The following is a 24,942-nucleotide window of genomic DNA, read 5'->3' as shown; positions in this document are numbered from 1 at the left end:
GGTCGAGATGCCCTCTAATCTCAGTGACCACATGTTGCAAAGCAGCCCTCCCATCTCCTTCCCTGAGCTCCTGTGGCCCAGTCTTTATGGTCAGAGCCAGGTCCCCTGTATGGGACGGGCCACTCTGCTGAGAATCACACCATGACTGTCGTCCCTCTGAGCTGCCCCTGGGTTTCCTGTAGGCAAGCAGCTGTTTCAGCAAATCTCAAGTTCCTACAAAACAGCCTTTTAAGTTTTTCTTCATGAAAAGCTTCCAGACATGGCAGCCTAGCTTGCCTCTCCTTGGAATTCTGCCAGATGAATCTGCCTTATGAAGGATCTCTTTCAAATAGGCAAACTGCTTCAAGTGTTTCTTGGGGCTGACCCAAATGTTCAGACCCCTTCAGGGATGCCTTCCAAGGAAAAGCATTTTTTTCCAAGCAGCAGTTCTGTTCAGAGGACTCCTCGGGAGTGTTTATGGCAAGAAGAGGGCTTGGGAAATTGTATCTCCAGGGAGTGTTTTTCTGTGGGGTCTGATGGAAGAATGAACAGTGTCAGATTTTAAAAATATTTCCTTTTACTTTAAAATAACTCACTATCTACCCTCGGAAACCTGGGAGAACACCAAGTAGAGTGCACTGAGGATAACTCGGAACTAAAGCCCAACTTGGGATGCTTCACGCAGGCAGTTAATGAACTTATTGAGCGCCGATCGTGCGCCAGTCCCTGCTTAGGCTCTGAGATTCCTTGACGAGGGCAAAGGAGACATGAGCCTTCTCTCAGAGTCTGGCCTCGTGGGCCCGTAAACAGGAAGAAAAAGCTCCTTCTCACTAGTAATCGGGGGAGGTTGCAAATTAAAACTGCAAGAGAGAATTTCATGCCCATCAGATTGGCAAAAATAAAAAAGTTGGACAATGTCAAATGTTGGCAAGGATGGAAGCGGTATGAACCTCCTCCGTGCTGGTGGGAGTATAACTTGGTCTATACAATTTGGAAGAGTTTCACTTTTTATAGGAAAGTTGACTGTGTGTATAACCTGTGCTCTAGAAATTTTACTGTGGTGTAAATACATGGAGAGATGCCCACTCTTGGGTGCCAGGAGACACATACAAGAATGTTCCAAGGAGCATCATTTGTAATACTGGAAACAAGACTGTCGGCCCACAGGAGAGCACATAAATAAATTACTATATATTTATGCAATGGAACACTATGATGATGCAAATAAATAAAGCAAGAAGCCAGTTACAGAATGCATACTACATGATTCCATTTATATAGGTTGATAGCAAGGAAATTATTAACAAAATTCAGGGTAATGGGTTACTTTACCTTTAAGTGTAAGGAGGAGCACATGGAGGTTTCTAAGATATTGCCAGAGTACTGTTTCTTAAGTGGGCTGGTAGGTAAATAGTTGTTTCTTATATTAATATTATGTGTTGTAAATTGTGCATATGCATTTCACATACACACGCAGAGTTATTAATACGTTACATGATGGTCAAGAGGAAGTACAGATGATACAGGAACGCACAGCAGAGGCATTTAACCAAAATTAGGGCAGCCAGCAAAGGTAGGTAGGAATTAGCAAGGCAAATCAGTGCGTGCAGTGGGGGCGTGGGAATTCCAGGAAAGGAAATGGTAGGGGGAAGGGACAGAGACCCAAGAACTTGGCCTCCCTGGGAACTAAGAGGAGTTGGAACTGGACAGGAAGGGGTGGGAGATGAGGCTGCAGGAACCAGGAGGGGCCAGCTCTCAGGGGTCTTGCAAATCATGGTAAGGAGTGTGGTCTTATCTGGAGACTAAAGGGAGTAGGAGTGAGATGTATTTTGGAGGGAGGTTATCTCCAGGCTTATACTGTCTGCATCTTGGCTCCTCCTCTGCCCCCTCTCCATGCCCTTGACCCTGGCTTGCTGATGGTCTCTGGCTTTCATGTTGGCCTTGTCCAGATTTGACCTCTTTTTCCTTCTTATTCTCAAGCAGCACCAGGACCGGGGGAGGTGCATGAGATGCTTAGGGCCTGAAATTGAAGGGCACCCAGAAATTGAAGGGCATCCTCACCCGCCCGCATCTCTAGCCCTGCGGCCACTCTGCAAGTGAGTTTCTGGTCTTCTGCCCGCTCTTCTCAGGCCTCAGCTCCAGCCTGCCTCCTCCTCGTCTCCCTCCCCCCCAGCCTGCTGGCTTTTGGCTTTCCACTCTTGTCTGAGCTTTTGCAGCCAAGTTAGGCGAGACAGCCACACATAAAAAGATAATTAACCACATAAGCCAAGAAATAAGGACCACATGAGTGATACAAATCATGTGTTCCAAGACTTTGGAGGAACTGGGCCAGGCTGGCTTTGGATGGATGGAGAGCAGGAAGGAGGCTTTCTGGGCTAGGAGAACAGTGGGAATTGTTTGCCAAGAGCGCGTTAAAAGTCACAAGGAGATAAAAACTGGAAAGGATTTGGGATCTGATCCTGTGGACTCGACTATCAAGTACCAGGCTGAGGTACCACCACCCTCTATCCCTTACCTGTGGCAAGCATAACTAATAAATTGTGGCATGCTCTTCCGCTGAGCCAGGAGAGCGTCTCAGAGTCCTTCCTGACACCAGTGCTTCAGAAGGACGTTAACATGCGAATGGATTTAACACAGGGATGTAGACTCATTTGCTATCCCTGTCCCAGCATCCTGTTGCCTCTCCTCCCGTGTCTCCTTGTTTTAGCCCAATTTACAGCTCTGTCAGCTGTGTCTCAAACACTGGGCATCGTTTGAGGCATTGGCAAGAAAACTCGAAATCATGGCATGCGAAAAGTAGAAGGGATCTAAGACATCATTGAGTCCAGCTCTGCCATTTGGCAGCTGGGGGAAACTGAATCTTGGGAGGGGGAGACTTGCTTGAGTAAGTGCCAAATACAAGACATGACCCTGACCTTGAACCAGTGGCTCCCCAACCTGGGAAGGACAAGGGACCTGACCATCCTGAGAACCTACTACATGCCTGTCTTTGCTTGTGGGAGCTTTTCATACAGCATCTCTTTTAAACCTCCCAAGAATCATGATTCCCAATAAAAAGGCAACTGACACCCAAAGACAAGTACAAGTCAAAGGCTAATGTGTGACAGAGCCAGGATTCTAACTCTCTCCACCAGCCCCTGAGACCCACATGCTTTCTTACAGTTCCAGGTAGATACTTCAAGCCTTTGCAGAAATGATGACAGGATTAGGGTTTCTAGGAAGGGCCGGTGATGGTGGCTGGTGGCGATGGTAACTTTGCTCTGCCCTGGGTGACAGTTGTTTACCACCTGCTTTAGGTCCTTGGTCACCTCTGGAGGGCAGCCCCAGCAGCTCCTCTGTAGACATGTCCAAACATTTGTGCAGCCGGGGCTTTCTCTCCAGTGAGTTCACGGTTCCACAAGACGAAGCCACCTGCTACCGCCAGTGCTCATTTGATGACTTCCCGGGTTTTATGACATTAATTTAAGATCTGCAGCCAAAGTAACTCTTTTTGGTTGCAGCCGTATGCACTTAAATGTCAGAGATTTGCTGAAAAACCACTTGGGTTTGAAGAAAGTCATTGTGTTCAGTAAAATCTGGCCACATTTTATGTTTATGGCCTTTATTAGGGCATCCAGCTGAGCCAGTTAAAACCCAGGACTCTCAGATGACTGGAGTCACTCATTCACATAATAGCTACTGAATGTATACTCAGTGCCAGCTGCTGATGTACACAGTCGGAAACACAGACGTGGTCCTTGTTTTCATGGCACATATAGTCCGGTAAGGGGAGACAGACATTTAAAGGATAAATATATAAATGAAAGTATTCTGAATAAATGTTACTAAGGAAAAGGGCGGGGCACTACAGGTATCCAGAGGGGATCTAATTTGGACTGGGTGGGTCAAAGAAGGTGATATTTGAGCTGAGGAACAAATGAGGGGGCAGGGGGTAGGTGATTATTCCAGGAAGTGGAATAGCAGCTGCAAAGGCACAGAGACAGTAAAAAACTTGGTGTGGTCAAGAAACATGTTACTTGGTGTCCATCCAGAAGCCACAGGGTCTAGCCTTGGGCTGATGGGTGTCCCTGGTGCCTGTGACACTCAGCGTGTAAGTTCGCCTTATATACAAACTAAGATCTGCATCTTGGGGGTTGCTTCCTGTGCCCTGTTCCCTGTGACCTGTCCTTGTCCCTAACCTGTGCCCTGTTCTCTGTGACCAGCCTTAGTCTTCATTTCTCAGCCACCCCTTTGTACCCAGCTCCCTGCTCCTCTGTCCTCCTGGCATCCCCCACCGCTGGAGCTCACCCTGCAGAGCCATCATCCTGTCCACACCTTCCCCTCCATCCCATCACCCTGCCTCTCTGGCACAGTCCTTCCTGTCTTTTCCTGCACCTGGTTTGGGTCCTGCCATATCATGCCAGTTATGAACGTGTCATGTGCCAGGCCCAGCTCCCCTTCTCTCACTTCCTTATCCCCGGCCCCTCCTAAGTCTCCATGGAAGCTTCGTGATGTCATCCTCTGTGAGGTCCAAATGCTGGTAATTTCCTTTACTATCCTCTGTTCACCATGTCAGAAAGGGTCTCTGAGATCACCTATGGCCAAGACTTTTGAACTTCTCTCTTGGATCAAGCCATCGGTCCGTGGAGCCACTCCTCACCCAGGGATCGGCGAGCACAGGCTTTCTCTTGTTTACTTCAGTGTCACTGCATGGTGTCCAGAAACGGCAGGGTAAACGTGCCGCATGTACGTCTGCTTCAAAGCCCAGGTGCTGCCAAGGACCCGAAGGCTGTGTCCAAGACAAACACTGTCACCCCCTCCATAGATGAGCTCCTTTTCACAGAAGGGAGGAGACTGGAGATGACCTCTGTGTTGACCAGTGCTCCCTGTCTCTGAGGAGGGAGCCTTGTGTGCCCTTCTCCACTGGGGTGGGCATTTAGAAAGGCACCCTGTCCTCTGCAGCCTGCATGCTCCCTAAAGGGGGTGGACAGGAGATGCCAAGTAGCAGAAACTGTAAGAATTATTATAAAATAATAATAACAGGCATAAACTGAACGCTTCCAGTGCTCCAGGCACTACAGCAAGGACTTCCCACTGTCATGCACGTTTCTTAGACAAGAGGTTTAGTCGAAGGGCACTGTCCCCCATCCATGGAGTTTTCCCTTCCAGGACCTGTGTAGTGCTCACACTGGGGCAGGCACGGGGCGGGGGGCGGGGGGACACTTACCCACACTGCATCCTCCTTTCCCACTGAGTAGAATTGAGGCTTGGGAGGGAAGCAACCTGCCAAAGCAGGTGGCAGAGGTAAAGTTTGAATCTGGTTCCTGCTGATTCCAAAGCTGAGCTTTTAAAGGCAACGAATATGCCACTACCACCTGGCCCAGCTGCCCCACCTCTCCTGGAAACCCAGAGTCTCTTCTGAGCACCATTTAGCACATGTCTAAAGGAGAATTTGTTGAGGAGCTTGAGAACATTTTGCAAGAGGGAAGGAGGTGATTAAACAAGCAATTGCAATGGTGCTCACTTGGGGAAAGGCAAGGCAGAACCACATGACACGCCAGGTGAACCTAGTTGAAAGGGATGCAGAAAAGTACCAGTGACAAAGTTACATCCTCTGGGGATGCCCAGAGGATGAGTCAGGGAAAGCAGGTAGGGTGGGGTATATCATCACATGTGCAGAAATCCAGAAGTGAGAGAAAAACCATATGTTGGAAGAAGTAAAAAAATGTTAGCATGGCTGCAGCCATGCTACATCATGCATGGGGTACTCCATGTATGCTAGCAGCATGCAACTCCATGAATGTACTGGGGAATACAAACTCAAGGCTGGAGGGGGTGTGGGGACCAAGCCCCAATTAGAGCTATGCCAGAGTTGGGGCGTGGTGCAGGGGAGGGAGTAGTCCAATTTACACCTTCAAAAGATCACTTCATCTGCTGTGTGGTGAAAAGGCTAGAGAAAGAAGACAGGAAGAAGGAGAGCAGGTGTTTGGAGGCCGTGGCAAAGTCCAGATGAGAGATGACAGTGGCCAGGATAAGGGAGGTGGCTGCAAGGATGGGGAGAAGGGCTAGACAGTGAGTGGCATTGCTCCTTGTACTGTGTGTCTAAAGGTACGAGGGGAGGGGCCATTGCCATTCTGATTGGGGTGAGGGCAGATGCACCCACTCTGCAGTGAAACGGTGAACTGACTCCTTGAGAAAGAGATCTCGTATTAAAAGAGCTTTGTTACAAATCATGTTCTGTGTTGTGTTGTTGAAATTGTCAAGTAACAGCCTCTGCTCCAGTTGCAAAAAGAATAATTATTCTGACTCTTTGTGTTGTCAATAACTTATTCACAGTATTCACAGGTTTTCATTAAAAATCTGAGCAAAGCGAATTGGAAATTGGCACCATCCCCAGAATGTATGGGTCATGGACATGGAGGTGTACGACCTGCGCCTTCAGTGCCGCCCCTGGCCATGCTAATTCCTTGCAAAGCATGATCACCACAGGGGAAATGTTGGCTCTTCCTCAAGCTTCTTTGGGATTGGACAGACCCTTTTGTCTTCAAGACCAGATGTGTAGCCTTGGGAAAGGGACATTCTTTAGTCTCCATTTCATCACTTGGAATTGGGGATAATAAAGATGGGGTAGGAGAAGGGTGTCTGGCTCTTTCCTTGTGATGATCTCCAATCCTTGGCCAGGCCCATGTGATCCATTTGAAGAGAGACTTCCCTGCTGGTCCTTCTCTTCCCTGCACTGCTGCAGAGGCCATCATCAAGGGTTTTGTTCATTTCTCTCCCACCAGCAAGGAGAACCCAAATCTCTGGTCACAAAATGTGTGATCTCTTCTTTGGCAGGGTGGGACTCAAGGGTGGAGGAAAAAGTGCATTAATTTTTTTGCCGTTAAATCCATAGCAATAAGAACCAAGACATGAATCAATGACTGCATACTCATCCCGCCATAGGAGTAGAAATAAGGCCCCGCTCACTCCTTCACAGATAGTGTCTGGGAAGACGAGGTGAAGAGGGCTGGATTTCTCTGCACTCATTCTTCTGATGAGTGGTCGCCTCTGGCCTGGTGTAGAGATGCAGCCAGGTCCGGGAACTGACGGGTGGCTCCGTGTCTTCTGCAGGTGTGGCAGTGTGGCGGGAGCGTGGAGGTCCTGCCCTGCTCGAGGATTGCCCACATCGAGCGAGCCCACAAGCCCTACACGGAGGACCTCACCGCCCACGTCCGCAGGAACGCCCTCAGGGTGGCTGAAGTCTGGATGGATGAATTTAAAAGCCACGTCTACATGGCATGGAACATACCCCAAGAGGTAGGAATCACCAGTGGGGATGGTTTCTTGGAGTTTAATGGGGAAAATAAAAAACAAAACATGAGACCAAACTCTTCCTCCCTTGGGTCAACCAGAATCTTATTTGCCATGCTAGAATAGTCTCTTACTCCAAAAACATATATTACATGCTGAAGAAACTCGGCTGACTATGAGGCTTTAAGCTGTTTCTTATTATCACCCCATCCCTGGTCGGCATGCTTGAAGAAGGCCTTCTTCTCTCTGGACCTTAGTGTCCTCATTTTAAAGGAGAAAGTTGGACCAGGTGGCTCCAAGTTTCCTTCATGCTCTGAGGTCCTCAGCTTCTCTGACAGTAGGTGTTTTATGGTCCTGGATTAGAAATATACCAGTAACTACAAAACTCCACAAAATGCATCTTAATTTCCTTGTAGACTGGATTTGAGCTTCTCCATTGAACCTTTAACCAGACTAGCAAAGAAGATGCACATGCCTTTGGGATTTCTTGAGCCACGTGGATGGAGATGAGATGTACTCCCACAGGGACCCTTAGTAGGACATTTGTTTTGGACATTTTTTAAGCTGCTTCTGACCTTCACAGAGCCTCATCATTGCCTACCACTGTCTTCTATCTCTCTAGTCACCTACACTTAAGAATTGCCAGAGAAAAGGCAGTGTTTTCTCTCGTGGTTTTGTTCAGCCTTGCCATGTGTCATGTGGAAATGACCTTGGACCGCTGAGTTGGGAGCGCCCAACAGACGCCAGCCACAGGACTCCAACCTGCTTACCTGCCTGTCTGCCTGCAGTCCATTGCTTATGCTGCATTCTGTGTGACCACATGACTTCTTTCTTTCCTCCTAAGGCCAGGGTGTCCCCGTGGGAGTCCTTTAGCAAGCCTCAGGTCTCTTTCTCATGGGGAAAGGATTGATCTTTGCTTAAAGTTTCCATATGAAGGCCCTGTTCCCTGAACTCTATCCCAAGGTAATGTTGCTCCGGCTAAATGGGTGAGAAAGTAGGCTGGGCCTTGGGTGAGGGCTCTCAGGCCACCCCCACCCCCACCACAGGGAAGGGGGACTTGAGTTGGGTTGCATACTCCCCCTGCCAGTGAGATTTCAGCAGTAGGGAGGAAGAATGAGGAGCCAGGGAATATCAGCCATATGCAGTCAACCCGAATGAACCAGCCAAGGGATTGTGTCCCTGATGGCAAGAGAGTTTGTAGGGAAACCATAGTTCCTTCTGGACTTGTCTGTGGCGTTGGAACATAGTATTCTACACAAGGTGCTGAGCCCTGCTGTGGGTGTCCTCTGATGGCAAAAATGTTAAGAACACTTGGAAACTCACCAGGACCTCACCCATGAGCATCGCAAGTCCCCAGGCTCTGCTTAGGACTGCAGTCCTGTCACAGTCCCGCCCCCCTTTCCTCTGCAGCCTAGAGCTGCACACCTTGCAGCCCTCGCCCCATTGCCGCTGACAGGTGTTGAAATGCACAGCAACACAATGAATGGTGGAGAATGGAGGGAGAGAAAATCATTGGAAAATGATGAAACTCAGTGTCTGTGACTCCTCTTGGGGGTAGTTCACACAAAATCAAGTAGGTGGGGCAAAGTGAACGCAAGACAGATGACAGGTGGAATTGTCCAGGACAAAGCCTTATGGAGAAGGAAGGGGCCAGTGTGTTTCCTAGAAAACTCTCTCTTGACATACCTGTTCCCTCTGTGTCTAAACGCCCTCTCCTTCCTCTTACCAGACTTGCTCGGAGAGTCAACACTTTCTCACCTCCCAATCACTGCTCAAGCCACATCCCCAATACTCCATTGAAACCGCCTTTGTCAAGCCAACAAGGGCCTCCCCACTGCCTAATTTAATGGACATTTTAAAGTCTTTAACCTATGGGATTTCACCCTTTCCCTGAAACTGTGGTCCCTTGGCTCCGTGATCCCACACCCCAGGCTCTCCGCTCTCTCTCGTTGTGCTGACTACCGTGGGTCCCTCTTACCTCCAGTGCGTGCTCACGTGCTCCCTGGGATCCATCTTTGGCCAACTGCTCTCATTATACACCATCTTTCTGGGTAATCTCATCACTCTTGGGTCTGACTGCCACCCATACATTGCCTTCCTAATTAATATCTCCAGCCCTGACTTCTGCCTCTACTTTCAGACTGAATCTCCAACTGCCAGCTGGCCCTCTCCTCCTGGTGTCCCCACAGGCACTCAGACTGAATCTGACCAACACTTTTTCCCCCAGATCTGCTCCTGTTCTCACTCTCTGTCTCCATTCATGGTGCCACCATCTGCCCGGACACATGAGCTGGAAACTGAGCATCGGCCCCTCGGTCTTTCTCTCTATCAGTCCCCACTCCCCCCTGTGAGCCCTCCTTCCCATCCCTGCCTCCTCTCACGTCTGCGTGAAGCCCGTCTCTTTGTCTGCAACATCCTCCCACTGGTTTCCCTGGCCCAAGCCTTGTCCCCTTCAAACCTGTTACCCAAAGTTATCTTCAAAAAACTAGCAGCAACTATGCTACTGCCCTGCTTAAAATCTTTAAATGACTCTCCACGGTGTATAAAATCAAGTACAAAGCCATGTTTGACATGGCATCTTGGGTTCCCTTGCTCCCTCCTCTGCCTACATCTCCAGCCACTCTCTGTTTTGGAGTCTACATAGACTACATGGACTACGGGAACCTCCCATAGCTGTCCACACCACGCTGTTTCGCACATCTGTGCGGTTGCTAATTCTGTTCTCTCTGCTTGGAATTCCCTACCCTCTTCCTCTTCCCCAACACCCACCCCTACCAAATCCTCCCCATCCTTTGAGACTCTCTCTCCAGAAAGCCAGCTCCGGTTGGGGAAAGCGCCCTCCCTCTCACACAGGTCTGTGGCATTGCTTGACCAGCCTGTGACAAAATGTTCTGTTGTCTGAAAGTCTCTCTTTCTCATAGATCAGTGGCTCTCCAGTCTGGCTGAACTTTAAAGTGACTTGCTCTCCACCTCTAGAGACTATGACTTAATTGATGTGGAAGGGGCGCCTGGAGTCTGTTTTTTTAGAAAGCTCTTCAGGGGATTCTAATGTCCATCCAGGGGCGAGAACCACTGCAATAGACCATGAGCTCCCCGAGAACGGACTGTGCTGTTCATGTGTGTGTCACTGTCCCCAGCACAAGGCTGAGCACATGGAGAGAGCTCAGGGAAACCTCGCTGATGCGTATCAATGAGCCAATCTGCTGGCAGGGTGTGTGATCCATTTCTTCCTTGGGCAATGGCTCCTAAAAGCAGGTCTTCAGACCAACTGCATCAGAATCACTTGGAGAACTTTTAACAATTACTGATCTGCTGATCTGGTCTAACAATTACCCAGAGATTCTGATGGGTAGGTCTGTAGCAGTACCAGCATCTGCGAAAAGCTCTCCAGATGATGGTTCAGGGTAGCCAGGTTTGGGTGACACTAATTTAGTTAATCCTGCTCATGTCTCCAAACTCACCTCAAGCATCACCTACTCCAAGAAGCCTTCTTTGACTGCTCCCCTTCTCCCTTGCCCACCATCCACAGCGTCATGTGGATTAAGGCCCTTCCTCTATCCTCCCTAACACTTTCTATTTCCTCCCATGCTTCACACTGTGTGCAGAGAGGCTGTTTATTTGTCTGAATCTCCCAGACTCTCCTTTCGGGAAAAGACTGAGACTTATTCCTGTTGGTATACACAGTGTTTGGGACGGCGTCTGCCACATAATAAATAGGCACTTGGTAAAGATGAGTTGAAAGAGAAAAAAGAGGGAGGAGGGGTGGATGCTCCATGTTTCCCTGGGAGGTTTCCCAGCTGCCCCTGACATGGTGGCGTCCCAGGACCTTCTGCTCAACCACAAGCACATCTGTTCCCAATGTACTTAACCTTTCTTCTGCAGCGTCCCAGCTGCAAGTGTAGAGCTGGAGCCCTTCAGCCCTGCCCAGGCAGCTGCCTCGAGGATTAAATAAGTTAATATACGTAAAGGCTTTGATCAGTACTTGGCACATAGGAGGTGCTAGAAAAGTGTTAACTCTTGTTGATGCGATCGTTTATGCCCCGTGCATTCTTTCTGCATATTTAAAATGCCGTTACTGGGCAGACGTCCTCCGCTCGTTGCTGGCTGTGCTGAGTCCCCTCTGGGCTGTGCACCGAGCAGAAATGGCCCTCTCACCTGCTCCCTCGCCGCCTTCAGTCCCCAGCTTTTCAAAGGGCAAAGGGGCCTCCAGCTCTTGCATCCTGCTACTGTAATAGAAAATCAGTTTATTCATCAATAAGCAGAAAGTTGGCCTGCAGCAAAGCATTTTCATAAGCAGGTTCAGGAACTCCAGGCCACCCCCTGCTGCTCTTCCCCAAAGACAGGCTGGATTCAGGGACGGCTCGCCACGGTGCTTCAGTGGCGGCCCTTGTTTAGGTTTGGCTGCGAGGAGTCTTGTGACTTCGTGGCTGGAATATTGGGCATCTTTTTATGTGGCTAAGTTTATTTGTTGCCTAAGGCTGCTGTAACACATTACCATGCACTTGGTGGCTTAAATCAACAGAAATTTATCCTCTCACAGTTCTGGAAGCCAGAAGTCTACATGCAAGGCGCCAGCAGAGTTGTACTCCCTCCTACGTCTCGAGGGGGAATCCTTCCTTGCCTCCACCAGCTCCGGGTGGCTCCCGCCTTCCTTGGCTTGTAGATGCATCACTCCAATCTGTGCCTCCATCTCCACATGGCCTTCCCCTCCCTGCACCTCTGTGTGTCCAAATCGCCTCCTCCTTTCTCTTACGAAGATACTAGCCGTTAGATTTAGGGCTCACCCTACATCCGGGATGATTTCATCTTGAGATCCTGAACTAATTATATCTGCAAAGACCCTATTTCCAAATAAAGTCACATTCAGAGGTTCCAGGTAGACAAGAATTTTGGAGGAGGACGCTAATCAACCTACGACCCTAAGTATTTGGCAAGAAAGGAAGATGCGTTTATTGTTTTCTAATTATAAGGGCCACAGGAACCTTTTCTGAGGTTTGCTTATTACTTAATGTGTGCTTCCTGCTCTTAAGATAGGTTTGAAGCAATTTACAGTAAACACACAGTGCAGACATGCTGAGTCATTAAAACAGAAAGGCAAAAGTCAATTAATAAACAGGAAGGGGAAGTAGATTTGATACCCAGCAATCTAAGTTGAACAAAGGGCTGGTCCTTGGGCTTCCTAGCAGTTAAGTAGAGATGGCCACCTGACGGGTTATATTGATACAGCTCTCATTTTTTGTTAGATTGTAAGGTGAGAGACAAACTTTTCCCTGATCCTGAGAGCAGAAAGAAAGTTTTCCCGTGGGAACCCAGAATTTTAGGAAAACGTGGAGGCCTTCCTGAGACAGATTCTTTTAGTAGCTCTCTATAAAAGCTGAGACACAGTGTTAAGTTGTAGTCATTTAAAGGCAATTATGACATGAAGGAACAAGGAAGGAATGGGTCCAAGGAAACAGTTTTGTGATACAAGGATAAAGTACAGAGAAGCATAAAGGGTTAATACTTAACAGATCCCTTGGGTTTGGGGCTGGGAAGTGGGCTACATCTACAGCCAGTTCCTATGTTCACAACTTCCTAAATGTTTTTCAACTCTTCTCATCAATGTAGTTCAGGCTCGGGGCTAGGCCTGGGGGCACAGAGATAAGTCTGATGGAAGTTTCCTGGCCCTAAGCGGCTGGAATCCAGCAGAGAAAGGATCCAATGGCAGTTATTAGGGGGCTCAGGGCAGGAGGCAAGTCACCGAGAAATCATAGATGAGGCCATTAAGAAGTCCTCAGAGGGTAGGTCCTGGCTGAAATTGGTCCCCAGGAGTCTCAAACTTTAAGTTGTAGATAGTAGTAGTTTAAGTTTTTATATTACCTGAACTCTTGTGGACAAAAATGAATTATCTCTTGTATATCTAAATTTTGCTTTCACTCAAGCCTTCATTGTCTGATGTCAAAAATTTGTTCTGTTCATGTCCAGATAAATGCAGCCATTTTTTTTATTTTTCTCAGACATTTTAGATTTAAACTCTGTCAATTTCATAGCCTACCCAACCTCAGTAATTTGATCCCTGGGGGCGCTGCTAGAACCAGGAGGTTCGCACAAGAAGCACACGGCCCACGGTGTCATGGGAGAGAGCGCCACCTCTCCATCTTCCTCTGCCTCTGCTCTGGTCTAGTGTCTTATGAGATACCACATGCCCCATCTGGTCCCTGGCTCCATCCCTGCCAGGGTGTCATCTTCTGAGACGTCACTGGCTTTCCATCTGATCCCTAGGTCCTAGACACCTCAGCATCCTCTGCTGTGGCATCAGCTTTTTCTCAGCCAATCCTGTGCCCTGTTCAGCAGCTGGTGTGCAAGCTGAGGAGTTCTTAGAGCTCTCCAACTCTGCTCTGGGACCACAGGAAATGTGGGGGCTTCTCTCTCTGTCTCGCTCAGGGACACATTCATGTCTCCATTTCTGCTCCATGGCTGCTGCATCACAGTGCACCTGGGAAATGAGGGCCACAAGCAATCTCTGCACTAAGACCCCAAAGCTTAAGAGGGAATCTGCTCCTCCCCACGAGGACTTGGTCTTAGGAGGCATAAGGGGGGGATCTTGAAAATGCATACGGTAAGGTCAAAAACACAAACTCTAGACCCAGATTAATTGGGTTCAAATCTCAGCTCCATCATCTACTAGCTATGGGGCTTTGGGCAAGTCACCAAAGAGGCTACTGAACCTTTCTTCATCTCAACTTCTCATCTGTAAAGGAGGATTGTGTAGTGCTACCTTGTAAACTTAAATGGGACAATATATTATACAGACATATACATATAAGTAAACAAATATAATTATATATGCATGTCTCGTTCAGAACAGAGCCTAGCACATTGGAAGTGTTACATAAGCCTTAGCAGTTAGGATTCTTAGGGATGGTATTAGAATTAGCATTATTCCGTCTTCGACTCTTTTCCCTTCCCTCTTCCTCTCACCCCACAGCATAGAATCTCTCATCTTGCCTCTCGAGATAGGAAAAAGCCTTATTCAGACTGGATTCTTCCCATTTTTTTCATCTACACCCAGACTATAGCTTTTCTGGGTTAACCTAAGGATTTGGCATCTTTATTTTCAATGATCTTTGATGACAATGGCCATCAATGCTGGTCCCATGTTTCAGAGTCCAAATGAGGACATTTATGGGGCTAGGGTACATGTGGGGAAATGCAGGGGTTAATGTCCCACATGGTCCCTTCCCCAGACAGTCTCCAGGAATCTTGGTTGGGGGCGCTGGGTTACCCTGAGGGAGTTTGGGGACAAACCGCAATCTGGTGGTGGCTGCACCTCTGCCTCTGCCTCCCTGTGCAGGACTCAGGAGTGGACATCGGGGACATCACTGCAAGGAAGGCTCTGAGGAAACAGCTGCAGTGCAAGACCTTCCGGTGGTACCTGGTCAGCGTGTACCCGGAGATGAGGATGTACTCGGACATCATTGCCTACGGGGTGGTAAGGCCCGCCTCTTTGGGGTTTCATTCAAGAACAGACAGAAGCAAGAATTAGAAAGAGGCATAGCAAGGAAGGGGGAGGAGTGAAAGAGCTTCTCGGCCACCTACTGGGTGACCCGCGGCAGGCCTGGGGACCAGGTGCTGGTTTCTGGACCTTCGAGCCAGCCTTCGCTTTCCCAGGCAGAGAGGGGCACTTATCTCTCCTTTATAGTCCCACGCTATTCAGCTCTGGCTCCAAACCTACGTATTCCGCTTAACATAACACATAATAAAGCAGTTAGCTCAAGACTGCAAGGTAGCCCTGCCCTTCTCCTAGCGGGGGGCCTGCGGTTCTGACAGCCGCCCGTGCCTCCCACCAAGAGGCCATGTCGTCCGCTCGAACACAGAGCCTCCCCGAAAGCAGCTGTGGGAAACGGCACCTTCCTGAGTGTGCTGTGTTTTGCTGTACTTTTAGTACCACCTGTGGATGGGCACAGAGCAGTTACCCTGATGGGAGGTGGCAGGATGGGGGGACCAGAGCGTAGGGTTTGGAGTCAGACAGACCTGGTTCGAATCTTGACCAGGCCACTTCGCAGGCAAGTGTCCAAATCTGTGGGCCTCAGTTTCTTGGTCTGTTAAATGGGAGAAATTAATACTGTGCTCACAGGGTAGAAGAAAGTCTAAGATACGTAAATGTATTTTCTGTCTAAGGTTAAAATACTTTGAACCTTGATAAACTCTCCTATTCTCTCAATCCACAACCATTAAGGTGAAATGCCACAAGGCATTTTAAATGATACCTGACTGATTTTGGGCTGTCTCGCCTGGTTTTTATTGACTTCCAGTCCTAGCACATAAAGTTTTTCTGTGACAGTGATGCCCTCAAGACTGCTCTGTAGGGTTACTTATATTATCTCCGTGTTACAGATGAGGAAACAGAGAAGCAAAAAAGTGATGTGCTCATATTCGCACAGATAATCAACAGTGAAACTGAGTCTAAAACACCAGCTTTTGAGGTCACTCTGGTCCCTCACTTTGGACCTTTTTTGTGTCCAAAGTGTCCCCACAGACCTTTTTTTGGTATCCCAGGATAAAAACTTGAAGGAAGAACAAAGTCCTCTTCCTTTGATGAGCTGTGGTCAGAGCTGAGTTCAGACCTGCCCAGTAGGGACCATAGTGGGCAGAGCACTTACCCGGGAGCGGGAGGAGTCCTTGCTGAGAGATTGGCGTCATGGGCCTTCCGCTCTTACATCCCAGGAAGCAGACAGTGCTGGGATCCCAGAACCCCAAGGGTCTTTGTTGTCCACGAGGCCAGCCTGTGGCAGAGAGTCTTATCCTCCCAGGAGAGTCCCCATGGCACGGTTGACATGTCCCAAGAGAACCACCCAGTGGCCTCCAACCTCTGCACATCCCAGGCTGGTGCAATTCAATGTAGAAAACACCCCAGCGGTGCTGCTCAGGTAGTCCCCGAGTCTCCAGATCCTGTCGTCACCATGGAAACACACTGCACTGTAAGGTCCCCATCTGTCCTGTCTACCTCCCCAGAGCCACCCTGAGGACACAGCTGCTACCGATGCCCCCCCACTCGGCCCCACAGCAAGCCGTGTGCTCCTCGCCCATTGTTGGACCCCTTCCTAAAAGGATAGTTATGCTACTGTGGCTCCAGGGAAAGTATTGCCCCAAAGCTCTGTGAGCCAAGGCCAGCTTCTGGACTCATGTTCTCAGCCGGCTGTCAGCTGTAGCCAAACTCACACAGAAGCAGAGGAAGCAATGACAGTGGAGGTGTGCATGTGTGGCCTTTGCAATTCTGGGTCTTGGCTAAAGGCAGTCTCAACCTCCAAGTAAAAGTCTCATCTTAAATACAGGTGCAGCAGGTTTATAATGTAGCTGCTCCATGCCAATCCCAGAAACATTTGGCTTGTCAAATAGTGAGCGGCCTGTAGAGGGTTGTGATCTGGATCTGTCTGAGTCCATGGCTCAGGCTGTTTTCACTCTCACACTGAAGCCATCCACTCATCCCCCTAGGGCTGGCAGAGGTCTCTGACCCCCTGCATGACCCGTAGCCACTGCCAGGGCCCAGCCAGCCTCCCCGCCCTCCGTGCTCCTCCACAGGCTGGGCTCCTACATGAGCAGAGACGTGCTCGCCAGTCAAGGGGCATAATGAGCTTTTATTGGGGGCACCAGGGTGAAGGTGGGCAAGGCAGGATGCAGCCACGGGAGCAGGAGGATCTGCTGGGTCTGAGTCATTCTTCCTGGTAATCATTTTTGTTCTAAAATGAAGACACCAGATGTCTTTTCACGGGCAGAGTTTCCTTTTTCTTTTTCTATTCCAACTCACGCCCAAACTACATTGTTCAGGTCAAATAACTTCTGGGACTCTCAGTGGGGCCAGTATCCAGCCTAGAGCCCAGGTCATTAATCCACTACTTGGTCCCATTAGTGAGACCTGCAGGCACAAGGACCTGTGGGCTCCACTGTGTGGCATGGGTGTCCCCTGGATCATTGAGCTCTCTGTCTGGGGGACAGGATGGCTTTGGATTAATCCCAGCTCTGGTGCTGAGCATAGAGATGAAGCACCTTCTGGAAACAGACATGCCTGGCTTCTGAACGTCACCTTTGGCACTTACTGGCCGTGCGAACTTGACAATGTGCAAAACCTTAATGGTCATAGTAATGCCATGTCACGGGGCATCTTTTACAGTCTCAGGATTGCAGCCATTTGCATGATGGAAAGAGCTTGGGTTTTGGAGTCAGACGCCAGCTCTGCCACTTGTCTGACTCAGGTGCCGTTCATCTGGGAATGCCATTCATTTCTTAGTTTTCTCCATGCACTCACTTGACGAGCATTGATGGTCTACTATGTCCCCTGGCCCATAGTCTACCATGTCCCCTGGCCCATGTGATATACAGTGAGAGAAACAGAGACCCCATCTGGTGACTAACAGCGGAGACAGGCAAGTGAAGAGGCAACAAGAGCGCAATGTGCTAAGTGCCACCGTGAGAGAAATGGGACGCTGGGGGAGTGTGGAGCAGTGGTCCCCGCCCGGCTGGGGTCCGGAAGGATTCCAGAGTGGCAGATGAGCTGAGAACAAAGGAAGAGGAAGACGTAGCCCAGCAAAGGGAAGGCCAAAGCAGAGGGCAGCATGGGGCAGTGTGCGCACAGCAGGGACAGCATTACAGAGAAAAAGGAGAGCAGAGCTTGTCACTAACCACAGTTTCTTCCCCTTTAAAAGAGGTAATATTACCAGCCTGACTGGTTGTTTTGAGAATAAGGTGAGATACACACGGAAAGTACATCACATGGTACCTGGCACATAGATGTATTTGTAAAAGCTGGTTTCCCTGAATGGCTTTCAGGAAGGTTATAGCAGAAATAACAGCAGCTAACAATTATTGCACATTTGTTATTCACCAGGCCCTATGCTGAGCACTTGTAGATATTGTTTCACTTAATCCTCAAAACAGCCCTGTGAGGTAAGCACTGTTATTATTCCTGTTTTAGAGAGAAGGAAACAGTCGGGAAGGAGTTACGCTGCTTTGTCCGAGACACGCAGCTAGAGCCAGGCTTCCGCCCTAGCCTGTGTCTCCCAGCCGCTCCAATACACCACCTGCTTCAGGGGGCAGGGATGACGCAGAGCCAGGGAGGACTTTATCAAAAGACACCCACTCCCTCACCCAGGGGCTGGCTTTGAGAACCCAGGGGAAAGCCAAGCCTAGCATCAGGGCTCTGTGGGCCTTTCTCTTTGCAAGAGCAGTTAACAGGTTTCGCTAATGGGTTGCAGTGCTTGGCTTTGGATGTGACACCCACCTCTCCGTGGGCTGCAGGACAAGAACAGAGTGTGTTTGCACATGCTCTTCCCACAAAGGCAAGCCAAGGAGTGGATTTATAACAGAGGATTTGCCGCATACATGCTACTGGGGAGTTGGCACATGTTCATAGGGTATTTCTTCAGAATCTCTAAACTTTAAGTTTGGGATTAAGCTGCTATCACTCAGTAAAGGAAAGGAAGCTTAAGAGAAAATAATTTGACTCTGTTCCTTGTCTCCTGTTAAAAACAGGGTATGCACAGAGCACACGTGGGCCTCTGGTGATCTGTCCATTTCATGCCCCTTAGTTGGGTTCATTCCACTCCTCCCACAGCCATCAGGACTACGAAAGCCTAACCGCTGCCTGTGTCTGGCCTTCCCCCAAAGAGATGGCCCACCTGTGGCCCCCTGCCCTTGTCTTTCCTGGATTCTGATCTCCAGTCCCCTGTTCTAAACAGAATGCTTTGATTTCTAAGAGGAGAACCCCAGGTAAGCTAGCTGGGGGTAAGGTGAGAGTGGGGTGAAGGTACCACAAACTCTCTTACAGGACAGGAACTGAGGTACAGGTGGACACGGGCACTCCCGCTGAGAGGCCACTAAAGCTCCAGCAGGGACAGGATGGTCTCTCGTGTCTCTAATTCTGTCTGCCTTGGGCATCATGCATCCTTGATGGCACCCAGCTTTCTCTGCTTGCACATGGCCCAACAGACCCCCCACGCCAGTCAGTCTAAATGACCTTGCAGTTCTTGTTGCCGCCATCTGCTAACTAGTCTCTGGGTCCCATTTGGGTTCCAAGACAGGATAAGAAAATGATGAGATGATCAAATTCCAGAGCAAGAAAGGGAGGAGAAGAGGGAGAGAAAGGCAATGATTATTAATGCGTTCTAGACTATGGGTTGGGGCCCACCCGGTCCTCTCAGCTGTGGCTGGTGAGCAGGGCCCTGTGGACTGCAGGCTGCCCTTTAGAGGGCTGAGAGTGGGCGTAAGCAAGAAGGGGACATTGAATACTGGCCCTCTTACCCAGGCATGCTCTGTGGATTGCCAAGATTGTGGGTCCGTGCACCTACAGGTGAGGGAAAGAGATACCCTCACTTTTCTCCTGCTCCCACCCCAGCCCCGTCTTCTCTTATTCTCCCACCAGACCTCCCCCTTTGGATGCCCTTCAGCAAGATGGGCCACCGTAGGGCCTGACCAAGCCACTGCTGGATCTGCAGGAGGCAAAAAAAGCCCAGTTCCAGAGGACCTCCCAGGCCTGAAAACAGCTAACATGTTGCCCATTTCCCCTGTGCTCGAGTGCAAAGACTTCTCTCAGGGACGCTTGAAGGCCACTTTGCCACCCCTGGGCAAGTGGAGAGGGTGAAGAACCAGCACCATCTTGTGTGTGCACATGCGCGTGTATCTCTTATTTTTACCCAGACTGTCTCAGCTCCCCAAACCCAGCTCACTGTTTAATGAGATGTAAATGTTTCTCCTTCAAAGGAGGCCCGTCTCATCTCAGCACCTTTATGTAAGGCAAAAACTGATGCTTGTTGGTTCCGTAGTGTTCAAGGGGCTGATTATGAAAATGGAGTCTGTCTCATTGGAATTCTTGTTTCTCTGGAGTTAATGCATTTGCTTTCTCTGTTCCTCTTTTATTTTTGGTGTGGCTGCCTCTCCTCTGACATTCAGCTGCAGAATTCCCTGAAGACAGATTTGTGTCTTGATCAGGGGCCGGATACAGAGAATGTTCCCATCATGTACATCTGCCACGGGATGACACCCCAGGTGAGTCCTCTAAGAGATGCCTATGCCAAGAGTGTGCATGTGAGTGCCTGGCGTGGGGAAGAATATCTCAACTCTGTCCTGGTGCTCTGGGGCCAGGGGTCTCTGGGGCTTTTCATTAGAAAGTATCCTCATGAGCAGGTAGTTCCACCTGCCTTGCCTGGAAGTAGGCTGGGGAGTGGGTGCTAGGATTCCAGGATCCGCTGGGATGGGGATGAAGAAAGGGGGTAAAGTTCTAAAGAGAAACACCTGCTTATTTTAGGCAAACTTTAACCTGTTTTGGGTAAACAGGACATCACAGTCCTGTTTCTGGCAGCCAAGCCATTCCCTAGCAGGATGGAGCCCAAGGGTTCCCCCAAGCTCCTCGAGATGTCAGAGTTCCTTTATATGCCCTGGCATGGTCTTCAGGTCTGTCCTTCAGTAGATCGTAACTGGGGCCAAAATCTACAGCCATGGGACTCCTTTCCTGCTCTTCTGGTCTTCTCCTAGTGGAGAATGAAGGGCAGCTACCAGGAAAACAAGTTATTCTTAAAAATCCCCATTCATAATATAGGCTTCAGAGACCCAAAGAGGATGCCAAGACACATGCAAAAGACATGGTTTATTCAACAAAGTACAATAGGCAACCGTTGATCAAGAATGCCATAGACTGACCTGTTCTGAACTGATAACATTACCAGAGTTTACTTCACTCCAGAAGTGAACAATGATTACAAAAAGATATTTTAGTATATAAGACATATATATGTGTGCAATTGCAACTCTGTTTTTAAAAGAGCTGTTATCTGCCAAAACGCACGTCTGAAGGACACCATGATGTGTGTTACCCTGCATGTGAATGATGAGACTTCCAGGGGATTATCTGTTGTGATCTCTACCATTTTGTCCTTTTATGGGCTGAGTTGCTCTAACATCACTGGCTGGTCAATTGCAGATCAGCAGATCATGCTCTCTCCACACCACCCCGTGAGGCAAATCATTCTTCACTGTTACAATGGTGCAGCATTTTTAAGGGGTGACTATCTATGTAAACTTTTTATTGAAGTATAGCACATATACAGAAATAGACTTATAAGTGTACAGCTTAATGAATGCACACACCCATGTCACCAACTCAAGAAAAAAAGTATTGCTGTCTGATTTTGAATTTTACGTAAATAGGATCATATGGTATATATTTTCTCATGTTGGTTTCTTTCTTTTGTCATATTTCTGAAATATATCCTTGCTATTATATGTAGCTGTAATTTTTTATTACTATGTAGTATTCCATTTTATGAATATACCATAATTCACTCTCTATTCTACTATTGATGGACACTTGGACTATTGCCAGTTTGGAAATATCATGAATTCTGCTGCAATGAGCATCCTGTTTATGTCTTCTGGTGCACATATGTATTCATTTCTTTTTGATTTATACCTACGAGTAGAATTGCTGGGTCATATGTTCACTTTTAGTAGATATTACCTGTATTAGTCTGCTCAGGCTGACAAAACAAAATATCCCGGGCTGGGTGCCTTAAACCACAGAAACTTATTTTCTCACAGTTCTGGGGGTTGGGAAGTCAAGATCAAGGTCTGGCCAATTCAGTTTCTGGTAAGAGCTCTCTTCCTGGCTTGCAGATGGCTGCTTTCTTGGGTGTCCTCACGTCGGGGAGAGGCAGACAGCATGCACGAATGAGTCCTCTAGTATCTATTTCTTATAAGGACAGTAATCCTATTGGATCAGGGATCTACCCTTATGACCTCACTTAACCTTACTTTGAAGACTTGGAAAATTCTCAGCCTATCCACATTGCAAAATAATGTGAAAGCTTGTTCTGAAGAGAACACTAAGGGTGTGACTCATGGATTTAGTCAGCCATCCCAACAGAAGCCAGGAATAAAAATGAGATTGCACCGGTAGAGGCACTGCCAGTTTGAACTAAAAGGGAAGAGAAGGTGGGGCAGAATGAAGGAAGGTTGTTGGCCTTGGTTTCTATAGGACCATGTAGGCCATGGAGCTATTTGGCTGCAAATGTGCACTCTTCCTCAAGAAAAGGGGAGAATGATGCTGAAGGCATTTCAGGGGCCATCAGAGCTTCCACTCCCACCACAGGTGCAGGGGTAGGGCTACCCCACAGAGCAATGCAGTGCCCCTGCCACCCCAGTGGGCCTGGAGGGCAGAGCACTGAGCCAAAAGACTATTCTCAAGCCTTAAGACCTAATGGAACTTGCCTTGCTAAGGTTTTGGACTTGCTTGGGACTCATCACTCTTCCTACATTCCAATTTCTCTTTTTGGAATGAGAATGGTTATTCTATGCCTATCCCACAGTTGGATTTGGAAGCATATAACTTGCCTAATTACACAGGCTCACATTGGGAAAGGAATTTTGCTTTGGGATGAATTGTACTTTGAGTCTCACCCATACCTGATTTAGATGATATTTAGGTGAGACTTTGTACTTTAGAGTTGTTGTTAGAATGAGTGAAAACCTTTGGGAATGTTGAGATGGAATGAATGTATTTTGCATGCCATAAGGACGTGCATTTTGGGGAGCCAGAGGCAGAATGTTATGAACTGAACTGTGCCCCTCCTCCAATTCATATGTTGAAACCCTGACCCTAGTAGTATTTGGAGCAAGGAGGTAATTAGGGTCAAGTGAGGTCATAAGGTGGAGCCCTGATCTGATAGTGTCCTTATAAGAATAGACACCAGAGAGCTCGCTTGCGAGTGCTCTCTCTGCCACACGAAAGACAGGGTGATAAGGCAGCTATCTGCAAGCCGTGAACAGGCCCTCAGCAGAAACCGAATTGGCCACCACCTTGATCTTGGACTTCCCAGCCTCCAGAACTATGAGAAAACGAATTCCTGTTATTTATGCCACCCACGTTATGGTGTTTTGTTGACAGCCTGAGCCAAATAATACACTACCAAACAGTTTTCCAAAGTTGTACCAATTTTTACACCCACCAGCTTTATATTAGAGCTCTAGTTGTTCTACATCCTTGCCAACATTTGGTGTTATCTGTATTTTAAATTATAGCCATTGTAGTAGGTGTATAGTGCTAACACATTGTGGTTTTAATTTGCATTTCTCTGATTATTAAGATTGAGCACCTGGGTTTTCAGCACAGAACATCCCCATGTTGTTCTTGAATGTGGACCAAGGTGACCAGGTCACAAGTAGTTGATCTTTTTGTAAATTCCCTCCCTGCTTTCTAATGCTTACAATCTTATCTGGACCACTGGACAAATGTTCAGTGTTTCCTCTCTGGGATGGTGGGTGTTGGTCTGCGCAGAGGCTGCCAATCCTCTTCCAGCTGCAGATGATTCAAATGGGACAATCTGTGTAGCTAGAGCATGAATTCTGGGGCCAGACTGCCTGAGTCTAAATGCCTGCTTTGAAACTTGCCCCATTTTCTTAGTTGTAAAATGAGGATTAATGATGGTATATACCATAAAATTTGTTATGAGAATTTAATACCTGTGAAGTATTTAAAATAGTATCTGGCATATAGTAAGTGCTCAATAAATGTTAGCTATTAGTATTGCTGTAATGATAGTGTTACCATTATTACTCCTTATTGAGCCTGGCTCTGCCTCTGTAAATACCCTCAAGTTTCTAGCTGCAACCCACTGGACTGACTTTCCTTACCTTGTGTGCCATCTGCCAGGCGTGCCTGCCCTGGTCCAAACTTACCCATGGATTACTGGAACATCACTGAGCCACTACAGCAGCAAAAATGCAGTGGAGTCAGGGAAACAGCAGTAAAGTGGGTGTCAGGAGGGCTGAGTCCAAGGCTTGGTCTTACCACACATTTGCAATGTCACCTTACCTTCCTCTGGGCTTTTAATTTATTTTACTCTTTTATTGCAGTATAATTTTATATTAAAATACACAAATCTTAAGTGTACAGTTGAGCAAATTCCTAAATTTATATACACTGTGCAGCTACCACCCAGATCAAACCCATCATCCCAGAGGGCTTCCTCATTGGTCCTTTCGGTCAATATCTCCACCCTAAGGTGATGACTATCTGCTCTTCTGCTCACCATTGATTAGTTTCTCCTGGGCCTGTCTTCCTGTCCACAAATGATGAAGCTGGACTGAGCCATCTCTAGGCCCAGCCCCACCAGCTCTGACAATCTGCGTATTTCCAGTTCCTTTGTTCTGAAATTCGGTTGGCCTGGGAAGCTGTGAGTCTGTGCTGTGCTTACAGGAATGCTGGGAGCTGCCTTTGTAAATCAGCTTCTTGATGTGGAGCTGCAGCTAGTCTCAAAGACTCGGGTCTCTCTTCCCCATCCCCAAAGCCACAGAACACTCGTGCAACTGGGCCGTGCAGGGAACACTGAGGCCCGGCTGCCCTTTCCCACCAGACTGTGCTGAGATGCGCGGCTGTGGGTGCCCGAGGTAAGGAGGCTTGGGACCAGCCTCAGATCACACACATTTCCCAGAACAAGAAGGTGTGAGGGCTCTGTGGCAGGAATCTGTTGAGGCTGGCATGCCCAATGAGCTGGGAGAGCCAGAGAGAACTGGCTTATCCTGGGGGTGGGCTGTGTGTCTCTGCCCCGAGTTCCCTGCTTCCACCCAGGATAAGCACGGGGCAGGGGACGAGCAATGGGTGAGGTGGCAGGGACTCTGGCTAGCGAGGCCTCTCAAAGGCATCTTTCGGTCCTCAAGAACTTT

General features: G+C 48.5%; 1 protein-coding gene across 2 annotated transcripts in view; it reads left to right on the top strand.

Moving 5' to 3' along the window:
• Positions 1–24,942, top strand: part of GALNT18 (polypeptide N-acetylgalactosaminyltransferase 18) — a 317,297-nt gene that overhangs the window by 254,187 nt on the left and 38,168 nt on the right. Inside the window, exons 7-9 of one of the 2 annotated variants that reach the window (XM_069469580.1) lie at positions 7,072–7,257; positions 14,585–14,722; positions 20,176–20,271. In XM_069469580.1, coding sequence (XP_069325681.1) covers positions 7,072–7,257; positions 14,585–14,722; positions 20,176–20,271 — 420 coding nt within the window. The remainder of the gene's footprint in view (positions 1–7,071; positions 7,258–14,584; positions 14,723–20,175; positions 20,272–24,942) is intronic. The other variant, XM_069469581.1, reaches the window with a different exon arrangement.

Source organism: Eulemur rufifrons, chromosome 6 (genome assembly GCF_041146395.1).
Source record: "Eulemur rufifrons isolate Redbay chromosome 6, OSU_ERuf_1, whole genome shotgun sequence".
Taxonomy (NCBI): domain Eukaryota; kingdom Metazoa; phylum Chordata; class Mammalia; order Primates; family Lemuridae; genus Eulemur; species Eulemur rufifrons.
This window is presented reverse-complemented; position numbering and strand designations above follow the sequence as displayed.